Source organism: Manacus vitellinus, unplaced genomic scaffold, assembly GCF_001715985.3.
Source record: "Manacus vitellinus isolate BGI_N305 unplaced genomic scaffold, ASM171598v3 scaffold_30_pilon, whole genome shotgun sequence".
Taxonomy (NCBI): domain Eukaryota; kingdom Metazoa; phylum Chordata; class Aves; order Passeriformes; family Pipridae; genus Manacus; species Manacus vitellinus.
Window position 1 is genome coordinate 3,205,121 of NW_021940291.1, and position 20,866 is coordinate 3,225,986.

Genomic DNA, 20,866 nt, shown 5'->3' on the forward strand with positions numbered 1-20,866 from the left:
CAATTTTACTCACAAGCCAGGTAAGCATACATCTGAGATAGAAGTCTCCCAGAACTTCTCAGCCGACAGTCGCAGCTAATACCATTGACCTTTAAAATCTGTTCAAAGAGGTTACAAGCTGGGACTGCAATTCACAGCCTGCCTTCATATTCTGGTTCTCACTAATCTTAAAATTCATTAAGAATTTTAAAATCCTAAGGAGGCTGCACTACAACCAGAGTTTTAGATTCTAAAGCTTTAAAAAAGTAAGCAGTTAGGACAGAAGTCCATGCTCACCTAAACATGTACAATGATACCTCGTCACCTTCAGCACAGGGAGTTGAAAAACATTTTTAAAATTATTACTTAAAACATCCAGTGTTCTAGATATATTATTATATCTTTAATCTCATATCTCAGGCCCATCCAAAACCTGAGAGAGCACAGCCACCAGCTGAGAATTTTCCCTTTCCAAAGACAATAGGTTCTGCTTCCTAGTAGGACTGGAACTATTTGACTCTGGATTCATGACAAAGTTACACAGAGAAAACATCTCTCTGGTCTAAGATGATGCCTTAACCTTCCTCTCTCCAAAACTAAGTAATTCTAGGTAATGCTATAAGTGAGGTAGACAAGTAAATCTTCAGCATGGAGATGATTTTCTTTCCCCACTGGCAGCTCTGAAACATCGTATGTTGAATACTGATGAGTTGGATTAGCAAACAAGATACAAAGTAAGAAGTATATGATAAACATGCTTATTACAAGGTTGGCCACATGCACAAACTCTCCACTCATTCAACTAATTTCTATCAGTGAGAGTTCAGTAACAAATAAAACTAATAACACACCTTAGTATGTGTTATCATCTAGCTTGACGATTACCACAGATGTTAGAGGCACTGTACTTTCAATGTTAAAACTGCACTAAGATCATCTAGTATCAGACTACATGTATTTCATTTATAAAACAAAACTAAACAAAAAACCCCAAACCAAACAGGAAATGTAAAACTTCAATCACCTCTTATGTTCAACTCTCCTTTATTTAAATTAATTTAGAGGCTTAGATAGTGATCTAGATGAAATTCCCATGCATTAGCGATCTGACCCCACGTAAAATCTTTTCAGCAGTCAGTGTACTAGAAAATGCAGATTTCTTGGCCATATTGTTTGGGCCTGGAAAACTGCACAGGTCTCTTCTAATGTAAACTTTGTCCCTCTCTGAGATGTTTCTGGGGGTGAGCTGCTGCAATACTGAGTCTAAAAAAGAAGACCAAAATACCACAAACCATGTGGATAGATAGGCTTCCACATGAGCTTGATAAAAAGAGTTATAGAATAAATAGCAGAAGTCCTGACCATTCCTCACATCAGGCTGGCTTGCGTGCCACGTCTAACTATGCAGACACTGGCAATGTAACTTTAAAATAGTCTGAAGATGGATTCCAGTGCTAACAGGGCAGTACAGCAGCCAGCGCGGATTCAAGGTTTACTCCAGCACCTCGTACAAGTTTTGCACCCCTCACTGAGAGCCACTCTATGCAGCAGCAATGCTTGCTGTTTAGGAACTTAAGGCTAGGCCAGACATACCTAAATGGAGAGTTATTCCCCATTTGGAGACAAAAAGTTGTCATACCTTAACAGCTACTTCCCTCTGGAGGCTGCACAGGAGACCATCAGTGATTTAACATACCCACTGGGGATTAGCTTTGAACTGCATTATGTCTTAAGCAAGTAGTGTCCCTAGTACTATTTAGTTGAATAGTCTATTAATTACTTAATGATTTAGTTGTTTAATCATGGTCCATCACTGCAAAGAAAATTAGCTAAACATATGCTCTTGGGAAAGGTCCAAGAATAAAAAAAATATTATGACATTAAAAGCCTTTGAAACAGAAAAATAAACCAGTAAAACAGAATCTCAGCTATATAAAAAATAAAACATTCACAAGTTATTATTACACAAAAATAATTCACAATTATTTTTATACAAAGTTCTAAGATTTATATAAAGAAATCAAAGATTCTAGTGACATTTTATCAACTCCCTCAGGACTTACCTTTGTTGAAATATTCACAATCATATGCTAAAAAAAAAAAGAAAATAAATGCAGTTAACAGGCATTCCGCAGATAAACTGGTTTTCTATTGCCCTTCACAATTAAGATGTAAGCCAAAAGCTTGACCAAATTAGATCATTTATTAAAAAATTATTACCAAATATTTACTTCATTGCTTTAGGTAAAATACAATTTAAACTACACCGATTTAAAGAAAGCATTGCTTCCTAGCAGGAAATACTAAGCTCACATACATACAGTTGTCTTTTTGTGACCTCTAGTGGCTAAGACTGAGCTGCGTTGTTTTTCCATGCTCTCACTGAAACACACAAACCTTTTCTATCAAAAATTAAGAGTAATCCGTTCACTCTGTGGCCAATTTGCTGTGCGACTCTGAGCAAGCTGCATACTCTCTCTGTGCAACTGCAAAGTTAGAAAACTGCTTGTTTCCTCCCATTCTATCCTGCCCTTTTTCATCACATCTTTGGAGAAATGACTGTCTCATATTAGGCATTTCCACTATATAGATAAAGGTCTTAGATTGTTTTACAACTTATAAGCATTGATGGATAAGGATACTAAGGTAATGCTTAAAACCTACTGTTTTTCTTCAGAAGATCTTTATATTTCACACTTGATCTGGGGGCTCTAGTAAGGCATCTGTGTTTCCTAGACCTTAATGAGAAGTAAAGTCCTGCTGAAAACAGAAATCGCTTGAGCTGTTAACTTTGTCCCTTTGATTTGGGGGATGCATGCTGTACCCTAATATAGACTTTCCATTACTTTTCCTTTCACATCATAGGGTAAAGAATTAAAAATAGAAAAGTACCACTCACAAATACAGCGAGAAGAACATAATCCACCAAAAGGAAATCAGAGTGAGAGGCACCAACTCATCTTCCTACCAGTGTGGCTTAGTCATTGAATTCATGGCCCAGGTACCCTGATGTGATTGATTTTTCATGTCTGTCTCTCATGCATGCAGGCAGTAGCAGCCATGGGCAGTGCTGGTTTAAGTAAACTTACGACACACTCTAGGGGACCTCCAGTCCACTGCAACTCCATGCTGGCAGCACTGATGGGCATATGCTGATACACTTGTACAGAAACACTCACAGTCACCTCCTTGGTTACAACCACACGTATCTGTCAAGCAGTTGGAATAAAACCAGGTGACGTCAATCTGGAAACGAAAACATCAGTTATCAAAAATACTCATATAGACACTGCCAACCAACACCTTGATACACAGCTATGACTCTTTCAGAAGTTAATATATCAAACTTTGAAGCAATAAACATTTTACTTTAAGTGCTTCCTTAAAGGCAAGAAAAAAGGTTTATTAGAACACATCATCCTGTCCAATACTTAATAACAGAATTAAATCAATAACCCATTAAGAACAGGCATGCTAAGATGCTGATGTGAGCTTGTATTTTGTATGGTTTTAAATGGTTTTAACGAACTACAGAGAAACATAAAAAATAACAGATTTTCTAAGCTGATCACAAATCAATAAACCTCAGAAGCGCTGAGAAAGTTAGATACACATAAAATGTAAGAAATAATACAGTAGATGGACAACTCATGTGAGAGTGGTTCATTCTATTCATATTATCAGACAATTCCACATGAGAATTTGTCATTTTGCCCTTACAGTATTTTCAAGCTTTTAAGCCATGCATACAGTCTCAATACCTGAACATCTTGGGATGTGTAATTTTCCATGTAAGACCTACCACTGGAAAAGAGCTTTTCCTCCATGCTCCAACTGAACCTGAGATGATTGACTGCCACAACATGTTGAGTGGCTCATTTACTGCCTTAGGTGGTTGCCTGAGTGAGAAGATATATGCCCATTTTTTTTCTAGGAATGAGTTCTTCACATCTGATACTGCCTACCTAAATGTCATTTACATATGCGTGAAAAATGTGTGTGCTATATAATACATTTGAGGAAAATAAGGCAAATAATGCCTGTAATTAAAAAAACCACCTCAAAATGGGTGTATTTTTGTCTGCATTAATTACAAAGGACACTACTAGGACTACCCATATTGTAGAAAACTAAACTGGTGCCAAAGTCACTTCTTGCTTACATCAGCTAAGTGCAGACAGTCCAGTTTAGCATTCACATTTTAGAATCAGAACAGGTATGGGTTAGACCTTCTTTGTGTTCTCTTTTGCTAGTCAAAATTACTATGAAATGGGAGACAAGATGAAGATTTGAAGTGCTTGAAGTTTAAAAGTAACATTTTTCTCTACTGATATGTTCACCTTCACTTGTTTCTATACATGACCACAACTCACCACTGGATGGCAAGCTTCAAATGCTTCACTTAATAGTATTCCACATTCCTTCTTGGCAAATGGCTCTCTAAGGGGATTCAAACTGCATGGATTTCGAACGTCAGAGCTGTCAACACACTTAACCAGAAAGCAAAATTAAGGTGAGAAACATTTTTCATAACCACTTTGTGTTTGAACTTGCAAAGCATAGTTCTGCGGGTTTTTTTTTTTAGGAGATTTAAACCATGAAACAAATGTATTGCTTATGAAACTAAAGCAGGACAAAGATATAGAATTAAAGAGTGATGCTAATCTGAAGAAAAGGAAAATTACACAAGCTGAAAAAAACATTTTATTTATCTGAAAGCAGCAGAAAAACACACATGTACATGTAGGTCTAACCAGAGCTGCCAGGCAGTCCCAACCTGCAGTCCTTACACCTGAACAGTCTCACTTACATAAATAACAAGGGTCACTTGGACAATGTGTGTTAGAAACGTCAGAAATCAGATATTTTTACTCTAACTACTAGGAAGGGACCTTTCTGTGAACACCACTAGACACACAACATAAAAAAAAAGTTCCGTTTTTAACTTTACAGCGTATGGAAAGAATTTTTTTCTTTCCATTGTTAGGTCTGCACAGTTAAATATTTCCCAGCTATGAAAGATCAGCTAAACTGACAACACAGTCTAAAGTGAACCCACAACTCTTCTATTAAGCAAAAAAACTACTACTTTACTATTCAAATGTATTCAAAAATGTTCACAATATTGTACAGCTTCTTTCTCTACACTATTGCACTGTGAAGGCAAAAAAAGGTGATTATTTTCTTTTCCTTAACAAATTATGGCATCTGTAAGAACCCCTGATATTGTCATTTGCATTGCTGCCTGACTGATACTTCCAGGAATGAAGTTCTGATTTCATTCTAGATAAATTATATGACATAACAGCAAAAAATCTACAAGCAAACACATTCTATTTACTATGTACCTCTACAGCTGTCCAGCTGTTTCCAAACTCCTGAGAGTTTGTTAATTCAAAATTATCTGGAGTCCTCAATTCATTTACTGTCTTCAAATCAAAATTTCCACATAATCCAGTCAATTCACCCTGGGGAAAAAAAAAATACACACACATATATATACATATATAAAAACATTTTCACGTGACAAAATGCTACCACCCATAACAACTTTCAAAACTTCTGTTTTCAGTTACTTAATTACAAATTTGTCAGGTTTTGATCCTTCTTTAGCTAAATTTCACCCAAAACAATTCGTGATAATAAAGCTATGGAGAATATTATATTTTGACAATGCCAGTATTATTCCCTTTCAACTATGTATCCCCAAGCCTTTGAGAAAGGAGCTGATTTTTTGTTCAGAGAAGTGAGCTGTTAGCCAGTTACGTGCTTTTCTTTTGCTTCAGCAAAATAACACCTACTCCAGTCATGTAAGGAACGAGTACTGAAGGAAAATTTTTCCCCAAAGGTATTTGTTTCTGTTGTTACAGCAGCTATATGTTAAAGAGTAACTAAAAAAAAAAAAAAAAGATAAATGAGAATAAATATTGTAATTGACAAGGTAGCTTGAATGTTTCTCTCCTTGATTTCTGATACATTGTCTATTCTCTGTATAATGATAAGTCTTATTTAATGAGATTTACATAAACACCTCAAAGAAATGGCAATAAGAGCATTGACTTTCACCTACCTGCCACTGATGACCCATCTGGACATGAACTGTTGTTCTCTGATCCCAAAGAATGGTGATATGTTCATCAGGAAAATGAACAACAGTGAAAAATCCAGCTTTCCATAACTGCATGTTTTGTACGTGGTCTATGTAACTAGATAAGCTCTGTTCAAAATAAAACAAGGGAGCTTATAATGGAAGTAATGTCTTCATTCACTTCACAGGAAATGAAATGCCTAAATAAAATGAACTACCTGGTTCTCAGATGTAAGTCCAAAAGCAGACAGAGGGACAAATGCTCAAGCAAAAGGGTTCTGGACTTTGTGAACTGCACTGTATTTTTATGACTTTCCTATTTTAAAAGTTGATTATCAAATTTACAGGATGGGTAACGGCAATCAGAGTGAAGGTTAAAATGTTAATGGTTCATCTGGGAGGTATAAGAGTAGTTTTAAGGTTCCTGATTATGATTTTCCCCTCAACTATACCTAATTCCATCTCAGCCACCTGCCTTTTTTTCTACTATGGATAGGTAATAAAGACGCATGGAACAACGTCCTGAAATAAGGAACTGTCCAAATATGTCCATAGATTGCAATCTTATTTACATAAAGCTTTCTTCTTTCCATCCAATAACAATCAGATTCCAATTTATTTGTAGCATGGACTAAGATGTCTGGTTTAACTACACAGTATCTCAAACAGAGGGATTCAACTTCCTTTAAATAGTCAGTCTATAAATTGTAAATAGTACCATTTATACTAAAATTACTAGAAATGCTAAATGCTTACAGCAATAGAATTTGCAGTTTGGCCAAAATAAAAATTACATTCAGGCTATAGAGTATACCAAGGGCTGTAATTTGGGGGTTTTTTTAACTGTATAGAAATATTCCTCTTATACGTTCCAGAGCAGACTAAACTCTTAGTTCTAGTGGACTTAAAAACAAAATTCCCACTGACTTCAAAACATGTGGATTTTTCCTAAGATATTAAACAGGAATCAAGTCTAAACAAAAGAGCTACAATATCTCAACTAACACTTTTGTCAAATACAGACAAGATTTTAATATTTCCATTGAACAATACAGATATGATCAGCATTCACAGTAAAGATATCTACACCTTTGCTACTAAAGTGGCACAGTAAGTTTTTGGTAATGAAAGGAAGAAACACCCATAGAAGTACATACACTACTTTTTGATCAGTGGTAAAAACCCAAACTTACTGGATTTCCTGTCTCATCATCAAATACTAAAAAAGATTTTCCAACATTAATGAAAATGTTTTTTCTGCAAATGATTCCAGTACTAAAGCAGTCAATATTCTCTATAATAACAGAAAGACTGGTTGAAGAAGTACCCTGAAAAAAAAAAGGAATGACGACTTTTAAATACACTAATATAAATATATATATATACAAAGTTCGATTAGCAGAAACCTCAGTGTATATTTATTATGCTATGTATGATTCAAATTCTAGAAAACATCAAAAATGAAAAAACAGTATGTAGGACTCAACAGACTGTACAGATAGGAAATAAGTAGAATGGTAGATTTTAAGAGATAGTTTTAAATCCAGTTTTAGAGAGGCCTTACAAAAAAAAAAATCTCACCTTAACTAGGTAAACCTTACAAGTTCCAACAAAGTCAAAAGTTAGTCCATCAAACGTTCTGTAATGCCGGTCCCCATACGCAGTACACATCGATGGGCAAGGATGGAAGGTGCACTGAAATGATCCGTGCCGGCAAATGCTGAAAAATGTATGACCAATAATGGTAATATCAGCTGCAAGCCCAGAAAAAATTATTACAGCTATTACACTGAGAAGCAAAAAAATAAAAGCCATGCAAGTGTGATGAGTGTGGACAGAAGCACTTTGAAATGTTGTCCAAAAGCAGCATACATAAATTGATTCGCTGGAAAAAAAAATGTACATATTGAACTCATACTGTCTATGCTTCTTATTCTGCTAGAATTTATAGGTTCCAGAAAATACAGACATCAAAACAAGAAAAAAAATATCATCCAAAGTACTACAATTTATTCTCTACTGGCACATCAATAACATGCCACAAGGACAAAGCTTTCTTTTTCAGCTTTTCACTGAACATTTTTTTCTATACAAATTGAATCTTAGAATCAAAAAATAACATGTCCTCTTACTCCAGTCTTTATGCATTCTCTGCTTGAATGAGAATTTCACAGAGGAAACATTTCAGGAGCATTATTTTGTTGTTTAAATTCCTTGAAAGAACCATGTTTTGGGCTGTTGGATTTATTTTTTTCCTGATGTCTACATATTGTCACCCCCAAACCCTAGACTAACATCTTAGGGGTTTCCAGAATAGTTCAAGTTCTGTCTATGGCCACCTTAAGCATCAAAGGGCTTTCATCACACATATAAGTGATTGTTCAGACTTTCCTGAATTCTCTTTGCTTTGTAAGAGGCTTTGCAGCATTGGATATTATACCTCTTTCTGCATCACTCTCTTGCAATCTAAATTACATTTTCAGAAACTACTTAAGTTTTATAAATAGTGGATATAATTTTATTTCTTGTATCCACAAGTAATCTTTAAAATGTTATTTTTATGTTTTTAAATGAACTGGATACTTAAAAAACTTCTCTTGATAAAGACAGCAGAGCTGGTGCCTCGATACAGCTTTACTACAGGTATATTTACAAATACAGGTTAAACTAAATACAGTATGTGATGTAATTATGGTACCTAAGCTTACTTTTCAAAAAAAAATTGATTTTTAATTTCCTCATTAAATGAATATTTCATATTTTACACCTAATGTATTAATCTGACTTACAGAAATAATGGATAAATTGCTAACATTTGGCATCTCATACACTGAAGCACCAAGCAGTATGAAGTTTTTTCTCAGTATAACTTTTCGTCATTATAATTTTTCCTTTTCTGTTTATATTGCTATCACAGGGTCAGAACACCACTGTTTTCAAAAGAGCAGCAAATATCTAGAAAATCTAGGCTGCTCCAAATACTAATATCGTCTTCCTCCTGTTCCCTTATCAGGTAACTTGCACCAACATGGAATCTTTGTCCAGATTTTTGAAGACTCTGCTTATCCCGTCATTGATTTGGCACCAGCACTTGTGTTTTGTATAGGTACATATATAAATACACTAAGCACACGGCTAAAAGAAGTTAAAAGTATGATACATGAAGTGTTTGCTGTACCAAAGCACAAGGAGACAGCAGCAGGGCTCGTCCAGCTAACCCTAGTCACCTTAAGGCAGCACCTAAGGCAGGAACCTAATCAAGCTGATCAAGAGAGGGGCAGATGGAAGGAATTATATTTGGACTGAAAGACTAAGTGCTGCTTCTCATGTTCTCTGTGAGACATTAGATTTTAATTTTACTCTTGGCTTATTCGAATCCTCCTCCACATGCCGATCTGTTAAGGACTCATGCGGAAACATTTCTTAACATGTAAAGAGTAGGGAGCTCCTTTTCATACTTTCCTTTTTTCAGGAGTCTTAACATGTTTACAGTCAGAAGGGAGGGATTAAGAGGTACACAATGTCTTCAAAGTCCTCTGCACCAGGCTTGTTTCATACTAAGTGAACTAACATTTAGTTATCAGAATCTAGAGAGCCCTACTCGGAAAAGCAGAACTATCAGCATCTTCCAAACTTCAACAAGCTTTTTAAAAAAACATATTTCCAAGAAGTATTTGTTTAAGAACAGAAGGCCCAATTCAGCAGCCCATGGACACTAACCAGCAGTTGCTCAATGGTCTCAACATATGACAGCAAACCAGCACTGCACCACCCATCTTACCTTGCACAGCACAGCACCAAAATGCTGTCATAGCCTCAGCATCAGAACCCTTTGTGTTAGAACCTTGACAGTACATGCTAAAAATTTCAGGCACTTGCACAAAAACCAAAAATCGGAAAACCTAGAACCACAGTTCAGTAAGATCCCAGAGCTTGAGTTGAAAGTTCCTGGCACTTCACTGGTAGTTTTGCCAACTTAGGAAATTATTTTATTTGCCATTTTACTGTTCAATAGATAAATCAGGTTAATAGTTGTTTTTAATACTACATCTTATGTAAGATTATATTTAACATCAATGTACACTGATTCTCTGCACTAAAAAACACTAAACTATAACTGCTATGAGTGCCTAAGTGGGTTTGTTTGCACGGAAGTATTCTCATGCTTTGAACATTTCCTTTAACAGCAGACTCAAAGACTTCATGTGTTTTGTATGAAGCAGAGCTTGTTGCAGACAACTGATTGCCAAAAAGCTATTATCACTTAATCTGTCTTTGCTTCTGGACATGGAAGAGTAGAAAAACCATGAAAGCCTTAAAGACCTGTATATGAATTAATGAGCCTGGTCTGAGAAAAAAAAAGAGAGAAAGCAAAATATCCAGTGTCTTTCTGCCTGCACTGCAGCTGCCTTTGGTGAAGTCTCATACAGATTAAATGGGATCTAATAAACTCTTTCTGATGCAAGCAATCCCACACCAGGTCCAAATGGAGAAGCCTTTGGAAATAAGGGGGTGAATAACCCGGTCGCTTTACCTGCCTGCCCAGTGGAGATGGCTTGTAAGTCGCTTCACCAGTCGACCAAAGGGCTACAAATCTCTTCTAGAGCAGATACTGAGGACCTGACGAGAGGCAGAGGTAGGCAGTCAGCACAAGGCTGGAGGGGGCAACGACATCCAGACAAGGCAGTGACTAGTGCTGACTGGAGAAGCCTTCACTGTGCCAGGTTACACTAAGCTGTGCAGGCCAGGAGCAGCAGTTCACCAGGTGACCCCAGTTACATGTTCCTGGTGAGCTACAAGAAGGGGACAAAAGGAAGGAACTGCTCTGCAGAGAATCTGGAGGCTACACCACTACCTCAGTATCTCCATGCTTGACAACTGATTTTTCTGGGGCTCTAGTAAGACAAATAGCACTGCTCAGTGCCAGCTTGCAAGGTTCAGCTGTGGTCAGAGAAGAAAACAGATGGGGACCATCAAGAAAAAAGTTTGTTTCAGGATCATGTAGATGTGGAATATTGTCACACTCTTGTAAAGCTTATTAAAATGGTAATGTAACACATTCTACTGAGTGCTCAAGAAAACTTCACAGGGTAACATAGCTGTACCTATATGCTGCATTTACAACACTGGATAGTAAAAGGAATAGTGATCCTATCAAACCTTGCCTATTGGAACACCTCCTTTTAAAGCCAATTGATTCATCACTTATCCACATATGCAAAATTAGCAATCAATTTATCTGCTACCATGCTCAGTACATGATGTTGCTCAGTACTCTCCTTAAATTATCATTGTAGTGGGTGTATACTTATGGCTACAGGGTTATATTTTGGTTGTTAGACTGCTCAGATCCAATGCTAAATGTGAAAATGAATAAATAAGAAGCTCTAACAACGTCACTAAGGTGTTATATAAGTACTTTTCCTCTACTTTAGGAACACTAGCCATTGAATATTAGTTTAGATGACCCTGACAACAAAAAACCCCAAACTTTTTTCTAAAGCAAGGTTTTTTTAAAAGAGAAGAAAATCCCAAATAGCTATTATTTTGTTATGTAAAAGCTCTTTGAAACAACAAACCCTAAGCCAATGTCATTTTAATACCTCTTTGAAGAAATGTAAATACAAAATCAAAGTAAATTATTTACCATAATCTGCTGTGAAAGTTATGATTAAAACCCATGAAGGAAAAATCAATCTACAAATAAATAACTAAAATGAAATAATCACTTAAAGAGACCTCTGCTTACCAGGTATGACAGGAAGAAATGACTTTGTCCCCCGGAAAATATTCCTTTCCTTTCCATGAACATGGACACTCATCTGCATCCAAGCACACTTCCCCATGTTTAAAAAGACTGTCAAAAAAAGAACAAAAATGCAAATTCAGCAGCAGTATAGATGCTATCTAGATACAACAGTATTTTCCTAAACTTTAAAATCACTAGCATTATTATTAGTGAAAAGCAAATAATATTTTGAAACTTCTGAATTTGAAAAGGCACAATTTTATTACTAATTATGTATGAGCAATTTGATACATGCCTTTCGCAGGTACCTGAACATGTTATCTTTACTAAGTACCAGCACTCTGGGCACTAGCACTACAATCACTAACCCTGTGAAGACTGATTCATTAACCAAAATTTTAAGTTCAGAGAAACTAAGAATTTCTAGAAATCCTCTAAATTTCTCCAAATTACTTGTAAATAAGCCAATTAACTTGTATTTAACTTAAGCCAAGAGATCACTCATGAGATATGGGAGCCATCACGGCCCTTTGTTCTAGTGGTATATGCTCTTACTATCAAAAATTAGTGGCTTATTTAGTCTAACAATTTTTAAATGAGGATTTCTTCCGGTTCTTTGCTTTTCTCTATCGAATTTGAAGGGTTTTAATTTGCTGCACAGTTTTCCTGTAGCTGTAGTTACACCTCTTGCTCTGTGAATAATTCAATCAATATCAAAAGAGCTATCCTGGTTGCATGAAATTGAGTACCTATTTCTGTATGACAGGCACCTTCATGGAAGCAATTACAAATATACTTCATTTTATTGGCATAAATATCCTCCTAGTCTTTAAGGGAGATTTTCATTAAACATAGATAACCATATGCACAACTATTTACAGTTCAAGACTAATGCTATAAATTTTTGCTTATAATCACAACTCCTAGAGTAACAGATTAAAAAAAGAAACCAACAACCCACAACTGTTAAAAAGATTGCTTTACTAGAGAAAGAACAGAGGAATTCTTGCCCAGCAAGACTAAATAAAGCAACTGGTCTAAATTTTAAAGTAAAATGTTTGTAGCTTTTAATAATACCCAGAAAATCTGAAATATGAGAGCATGAAAGTTAAAGAGAGACCTCAAGTGGATTCTACAAATAAATATCAGGAAATACACCAGAAATACTGAATTATTTTATTAAAAAACTATATTTCCACTGAAGCCAAGAAAGTTGTGTTTCTTCTATTAAAAAAAAATATATATTGTAATGCTACTGGATAGGCAAAAAGATACTAATATAGGACCTAAAGGTTCAATAACCAATAGAAGAACACCTGTTATCTCAAATCAATCTGCCAAATGACAGTTGTGAAACAAATCCTTGATAAGCTGCAGCAGCATCTTTCACTCCAACTGCTGTGGCTCCAGCTTGCTTTGATCCTATACAGGATCCCGCTTGATATAACATAATCAGCTGGAACAACTAACATGCCAGTGACATAGTAAAAGGATTCCTTACAGGCACCGTGCAATCTATGATTATCCTTGTTTCTAACATCTCAAATGTATGTGTATTGAGAAATAAACAGTCTCTGAAAACAGTACTGTTGGGCTCATAAGATTTTTTTTTTCTCAAGGTGTGTTTAGAATTCCAGTACATTTCTATAGTAATGTAAGTTTTATACAGGTTTGCCTGTGTTCCTAACAGTTTTCTTAAGAACACAGATTTGGTGTTTCTGACGTGTAGCACTGTAATTTGGGCAAGAAATCATAAGTGTGAGGCACATGCGTGACAAACAGGATGACGATACTGGTTTGTTTCCCTGGTATCTAAAAGGAAAGACTTCATCATGGCACTTATCACGGAACATTTTACTTACTCATATTAATGAACTGGTATTTTGGATACTATGCCTTCAACTCCTCTTCAGTGGCTTATTTATCAGACAGAAATTTACAACTCTGTAGTGCTTCTTAATGGGAACACACAGATCATCATAAACCCCCTCCCCGATTAAACTTAAAAATTTTTCTTTTCCTCCAGGGTATGTAAATTGTTCTTTGTAACCCATATTTATTTCAAGTATTTTGTCACTTGGAGACAATCAACTGTGAGACTGGAAAGCTCCCCAGAACTGAACAGGCCACATTCAGACACAAAGAGATCACACTGACAAGGTAACACTAAATGCAGTTTTTCCCTCATGTTATTACACTGGATTAAAAAAAAAAATGTGATAACAGCTTTCTCTTTTGTAAAGCCAAGCAAATGGATAGATTTCAGTGATCTAAGAATTCACCACAAATACCCTACAGAGATGCCTTGCACAGCTCCTCTTTGAAGTGTTCGAAATTTTTCTTGATGGTTATACTTACTGCAGAGACACACAGCTACCACACTTCACCACGCTGAATGTTCACTTCCATTATTATCTCATTGTTACCTGTAGCTTTCTTCACTCACACAAAGATATGTAAATAGTCTTGGAAATAATTATTGGCATCATTAGAAGCAACATGTCACCTGTGACTCACCAAACCCTTCTTTGTTTCTGCAAAGCACAGAGTTCTGGACCAAAAGACGAAAAAATAACTCTCTCCCAGCTTCAAGCAGAGCAGTTTTCAACAGGTTATGTATTGCACAAGTTCCCTCCCCTCTCTCAGGCAACAACCTACTGTCAACTGATTCTTGCAGCCACGAATACTTTTGCCCCAACAACAAATTTGTTCTCTGATGGTTTCACAAATCTTCCTACAAACAACTATAATAAGAGTTTAAGGGAAGTAAAAAAGAACGAAATAAGCAACAGGTAGCATTTCTAATACCAGAATTCCACCACCACCCCTGATTTGCCTAACCAGAAAAAAAGATGAACAAATTTTGAAGGAAAAGCAGATGTTAAGAACGTTATTGTAGCACCCAATGGCTTAATTGTTGTTCAGTCACTGTCTAGACAGGGAGAGTTACTATAATCCAGCTGAGTGTTTTCTTTCTTGTTGGGGAGCTCTTTATAGTCAACCTCTTCTTCCCCTTTCTCCTAGCTTATTATACCGAAATATTAAGTAATTTTGTAGAATGTTTGGAAGGCTTTTAGTATCCTTGCTATATCCTTCAATGTTAATGACTGATTTTGATGCTTTAACTGACGCTGCACTTGTGCAGCTTCGTCTTGGATTGGGAAACTCTCCTGCATCAACACCATACTGGTGCTAAGCAGAGCAGGCCCTAAACAGAAATGGTAGTAGCAGCTTAAAGACCAAAGGTATGTGAGAGTAAGAAAAACAAGAGCAAGAAGTAGATGACAGGGATTCATCCAGCTTCCCATATTCTGCAACCCTTCCCACACAGGTACCTGAAATTTGGCTCATTCATTGCCTGTGCTTCCTCTAAAGTATCCTCAAACAGAAAGAAGTTTCTGCCATCACATACCAAAATTATGTTATACTTAGAGTTGCATAAAACGTGGGTATGGGTTTCAATGCAACATCCTGTGTTTCATCCTAATTGCCTTCAAGAATGCTGTGGGTACAACTCAGTGCTAAAAATCATGTAATGCAGGACTCCAGGGGAAACGGAGATACCAAAAATTGCTGTTTGTGAATGGCCAAGAGGATACTACAAGCTCTTCCTACTCTGTCAGCACCAGTTCTTCTGAAAAGAATTGCATACTCTGGGGGGGACATGAACATATTTTTATCAATTATGCTTCCGGGGGAAATCAATGTATATTTGCAGATACAGATCAAAGTATATTCCTTGACTCCAAATTCTGAATCCACAGTAAAAGAAGATGGTAACTTATGTGTCAGATGACAGAATTCAGTTATATAGCTGAAGCAGTTTTCAACAAAGATGATTTAACCAGACGAGGTGGGACAATGGACTTAATCACCACTGACAGTAAATAACCTCTTTTTTTTTTTTTTTTTTTTTTTTTTTTTACAATTAGACCAAGTATCTGCTTAAATTTTAGTGGAAATTAAAAATTAAACAAAACAAACCCCAAGAAGATGGCTTGACTGATTCAAAATCCTCAGCTCCTCTCAAAGAAACTCACGAGAAGTGAAATACACTAATGGTATTTTTGTATAACATTTTTCTGATTTAATTAACAAGTTTAGATAACACATTTTTGCAATAAAAATAATTTCATAAAGTAACTACAAAGGTAACAGAAGTATTTCTTTCAAACCAAGTGACATATTTCAATGCTTCTCTTAAAAACAAGTCAGAAGACAGAAGGTAATATGAAAAGGTGCTGAAGAATCTAAATTATGCTGGTGAAGTTTCACCATTAATTGAATACAAGTATAGAAAAAAACCCTAGAGATTTGTTTGCAGACAGTGTAAACCAGAAAGTAAGCAACCAAGAGGGTTTTGGAAGTATTGAAAGAGGAAATAAGGAACACTGAAATGTATCAAAGAAAGCTGCAAGTCCAGCGAGAAGGAGAGGATGGAAAAGAACTGGGTTGTCTTGTGATGACATTGCAATAGGTGTATTCTTTGGAAATGAGCTCCAATCCAGCACCTTTAGCATCCTGTGACTGTACAGCCATCAGAAATGCAAAACAGCATAAGATTCAGTGTGAATACTGAAGCACCCAAACACAGGAATGTTGATGTAGACTTTGTAACAGAATTGAATTTTCCTGAGGAAATAGTGGAGTGCATAGCTATGATGGTATCCATGGAGGGATTTGCCTGGAAACCATTAAATCTTCCTGACAGACCTCTCCAAAACACTGCCTAAACCAGATGAAGCAAAATATGAAAAATACTTAGCCCAATAGCAACAACAGGGCCATCCAGAAGAGAGGTAAGAACAGAACACATTTTTTATTTTATACTAAAAACAGTAAATTCTGAGTTTAAACTGAGGAGGAGTAGGCCTTTTGAAAAAGGATATAAAAGCACAGGACTTTGATTTCATCTACACAGACATATTTTAAGACATAACACAGTCAACATAATTACTTCAATAAAGATAGTTTTCTAAAATATTTGAAACTCAACTGCATTCTTCCCCCATTACTAGGTTTGTTTGTCCATTGGCATGTTTATAAGATGACAAAATTCATTGTTTCCTTTGTGAAAATTAGAAAGTGATGAGTTGTTGGGGTTTTTTTGAGAAAACCTTCCAAGAATGTATTTAAGCTCCTTATATGTTATTTGATACAGTACACCACCACAGAAATACTGTGATAATTTAGAGATGTTTGGAAAGAAAACCTGGCATGATATGCCTTAGTTACAAAACTTCATTGCAATTACAGGATACTACAGCCTTGAATTTACTATCTCTCCATAGTTTCGTTTTATGAGTGCAACAAGTGATGAAAAAAGGAACAGACAAAAATTCTTATTATGTTAAATTGCTTCAAATTTAGTAGAGTCTAGTTTCAGCACAAAAGATAATATTCTCTGTCATAAATGATAACAGTTGTCTGCAGAGGTGGGGTATTGCCCCACCACGCCAGAGACTGTTGCCTTGTAATGCCACATTACTAATTCAGAAGAGAAACTGAGGCAGATACTGGAACACTAGAATCAAAACCTGGTCCCACAGATTTCAGTCTTAATGACTATAACTCAGTGTGCCAACACTGAACTGTTTGGAAAGAAAACATTGCATAAATTGCATACAGTTTGGCATCAAGAAAATAAAAATCCCTGTTAACTTTTCCCCTTTTGTGAACTGTCAATCACAAGCCACAACTGCAGAAATCCATGGGTGTAAATTGGTAAAATGAAATGTTTTTCTGGGAGGAGGCAGGGATAGAGGGATTGGTTTTGTTTTTCCAAAATATGCATAAGAAAAAAAATTTTTAGAGATGCTGCTTAAAAAGGTGGCTCACACAGTTACAGGCAATTAAAGGATATAGTAGAGAGGAAAAAAAGGAAACTTTGATACAGCAATTCTGTCTAGTATTCTTGAGGTTCAAGAAGGTTCACAGACCATATAAATAAATATACATACTATACTACATATACTATTTCAAAATAGTATATAAGTGTTCCTTTCATACTTTGAATTGTGATCGCAAAATATCTGTTCTTGGTAATTGTAATGAATAACTGGTAATGATGTTGCTTTCTTTGTAAGGACAGTCTGTTGACACTCCATAAAATATCCAGTTGGGTATTGGATGTTGCTGAGCTGTGAGAAATTAAGTGACAGATAATCACTACTAGTAGCCAGCTGAGAATCCATTTTTTATTGTCTTGCACTACTAACATTGAGGGGGGAAAAAAGTCACTGAAACAAGGAGAAAATTACAGGCAGCTTTATAACTCTGATTAGGAAGAGAAGTTGGTTATGAGTTAAAGTTCAAATGAAGTTAATCACGACAACAATTTCCTTTGTTTCAAAATACTGAGAAGTTAGCAGAGACTCCTCTTTTTAGGTTAATTGTATAGCAGATGGTTTAATTAACATAGCTTATAGAAGGGATAGAACCACAAAAGGGAAAAAATAAGGAAGATGTATTAGGTAGATGCAACAGAAGTAATAGAAAACATTACTCTGCATCTGAGACAATTTGTAGTGCAAGTTATTGACATAACTCTCAGAATAGGGGCTGGAGGGCCTCTTGTTTTTTCCAACAAGGTGGCATTAATGTAAAATATAAATGGAAATTACTAAATATTTCAGTTAATGGAAATGTGTATGGATAACATGATCTAAAATATATGCTAATGTACATTACAAAACAATTCACGTGACTCAGTCCAAATAAAAGCATCTGTCCTCAAAAAGCCTACAGGGCTGCTCTTAGAGTCATAGAATCATTTAGGTTAGAAAAGATCTCTAAGGTCATTGACTCCAGTTGTTATAATACCCACACAAAACTATACACCTTCTATCTACAGTGCAGATTTTACACTGTACACTTTATGAAGTATAGATCAGTTAAATCCAATTCATGCTTCAGTCAGAGGGTAAAATGATGTCAATGGGGGAAGTGAGAAAACACAAGTAATTCCTTCAGGAAAATGACTGTTTTTCATGGTAGCAACACTAAGAGCAGGCTATAAGGAACAATGCACAGAAGCTGGTTGTCTCAGAGGTCATTATTGATCTGACTGGAGACCATGGAAAAGGAAAGGCACCAACCAGCATACGTCCATTTGTGGTAAACATCACATAGTATGCAGAAATATAGGAAGATACTACAGTTTTTCCTCTCTTTTTTTTCACTCTGTCTTTGCTCTTTGTTTCTTCTTCAGTCTTATTATAGATCCTGTCTTCATGTCAAATCATGCATATTGTGTATAGTTAAGGAGGGCAAAATCACTTGAGTCATAGCAACCCAGAAGCAGAAAATGTAATTCAAAGACTGAACTTGAAAGATTATGAACTGTGCTGTAAACAGAGTATTAATTCTTTTTCTGAAATGCAGCACAGAAATATAGGAAATTTCCATCTAAACAGTGACAGATGAATAACAGTAAGAAAAAAAACAAATAAAATCTTAAAAATCATTAAATATGTCAAACAATGCAGGGTAGACCAACATTAGAAAGTAATCTCAACAACTTCTAAAACAGAGGGAAAGTGTATAATCATAATTTTTATACCATAAGAACTGTAACCCATAGAATGATCTCCTGTGAATTTAAATATTTACTTAAGCATGGTTAGTTGCATCTGATTTACTCACGACAGATTAAAAAGAAGGACAAATGAAGCACATTTGGAGACAATTGCTACTTTTCCCTGTGATCTACTTATTTTATATTTATTCTCCACTTTATGCAAGGACCATTAGAATGTATTCTGAGCACAAGAAAGAAGGAATGCTAGAAATAGTGAAGTATTTGAAGGAGTATTTCAGACTCCAGACACTAGAAAAATAAGTCTGCAAAATAAAAATATTGTCTTCTTGAAATCCTAACACCTTTTCTGTAAAAAGAGGTTCTTTCCTTCTCTTTGTGTTAAGTACCTTTCATGGTATCATTGAAGAATAAGCAGCCCACTAAACAGATCAGAAAGGTCCTTCCTCATGAAAAAATGTAGTTTCCAATACAGGTTTCTTAACTGTGACATATTCACTTTATTTCACTGATTTCATTAGTTTACCTAAATCAACTAATCAAATATATTAAACTGATTTCATTACTACTTAAGTCTGTTTAGCTTACAGGTAATGAATCAAGATAAACAGATACAAGATCTCAAAAAGGAGCAAAAGCATGAATAAAGGACTAAGATTAATTATTTCAGGTAAAAAACTAACATTAAGATCAAAGAAATTCTGTGGCTGTTTCACCCTTTGAAGTAGACAGTGTCACCTCAGTTTTATGTTTCACCAGCAAGAACTGATTGCCTAGAAAGGTGATTTTAAAGTTGCACAAATTCACAGTGCATTTGAACTCTGCACTACTTGAACTGTTATCAACACTGGATAAGGTACTGTGTGAAGGCAATGGTATTTCATCTATCTTTCTCTTCCAACAATTTAGATTTACCTTACTGTATTGCTCTGACTCTAACGTGGTCAATCTGCAGTACAAATCATTGGAGTGTGAATTCATTCATTAAAATGTTAGGGCTATTCAGTTCTAACAGATTCTATCCAAAAGCAACTACTATTAAAATTCCTAAACCATTAGGATTCATTGTGTAAATAAAAAACCTGCATGGTTAAGGCATAGCAGAAGTCTCTCATGTTTCCAAAAGCACACCTAAAAATACACACTTTCAGGACCATCTCCATTTTTCCTGAAGCAACCTCAAATAAAAACTTAAATATACCAGCAATATCAGACCACTAGAGCTGAATATTTAAGATATCAGTTTTGACAAGCTTGCAAATAACTTTGTCATTTCTACTTCTTCAGTACAGATTCTAGTTAAAACTCTAATTCAAATCCTAGGCTCCTAACACTGTTTCCTAGTTCTACCTTAAGAACTGAGGATAAAATCCTGTAAACCAAACAAACCTCTCCTTGAGTTTCCCCCACTTCCCCCCAAAAAACGTTTACGTGAGTATCTTTACAGGCAGTGTACAACCTTAGGAGAACAGAATTCAGTTTGCCACAGTAAAGAAACTTTTTAATTTTCTAT

General features: G+C 35.7%; 1 protein-coding gene across 1 annotated transcript in view; it reads right to left on the minus strand.

The window, feature by feature from the left end:
- OTOG (otogelin) overlaps nt 1–20,866 on the minus strand; it is a 100,343-nt gene that overhangs the window by 43,135 nt on the left and 36,342 nt on the right. The window contains exons 24-31 of the mRNA XM_025895467.2: nt 11,817–11,924; nt 7,649–7,787; nt 7,261–7,395; nt 6,050–6,196; nt 5,328–5,447; nt 4,353–4,469; nt 3,069–3,225; nt 2,043–2,069 (exon numbers count right to left, since the gene is read on the minus strand). Of these exons, the coding sequence (XP_025751252.2) occupies nt 2,043–2,069; nt 3,069–3,225; nt 4,353–4,469; nt 5,328–5,447; nt 6,050–6,196; nt 7,261–7,395; nt 7,649–7,787; nt 11,817–11,924 (950 nt within the window). The remainder of the gene's footprint in view (nt 1–2,042; nt 2,070–3,068; nt 3,226–4,352; nt 4,470–5,327; nt 5,448–6,049; nt 6,197–7,260; nt 7,396–7,648; nt 7,788–11,816; nt 11,925–20,866) is intronic.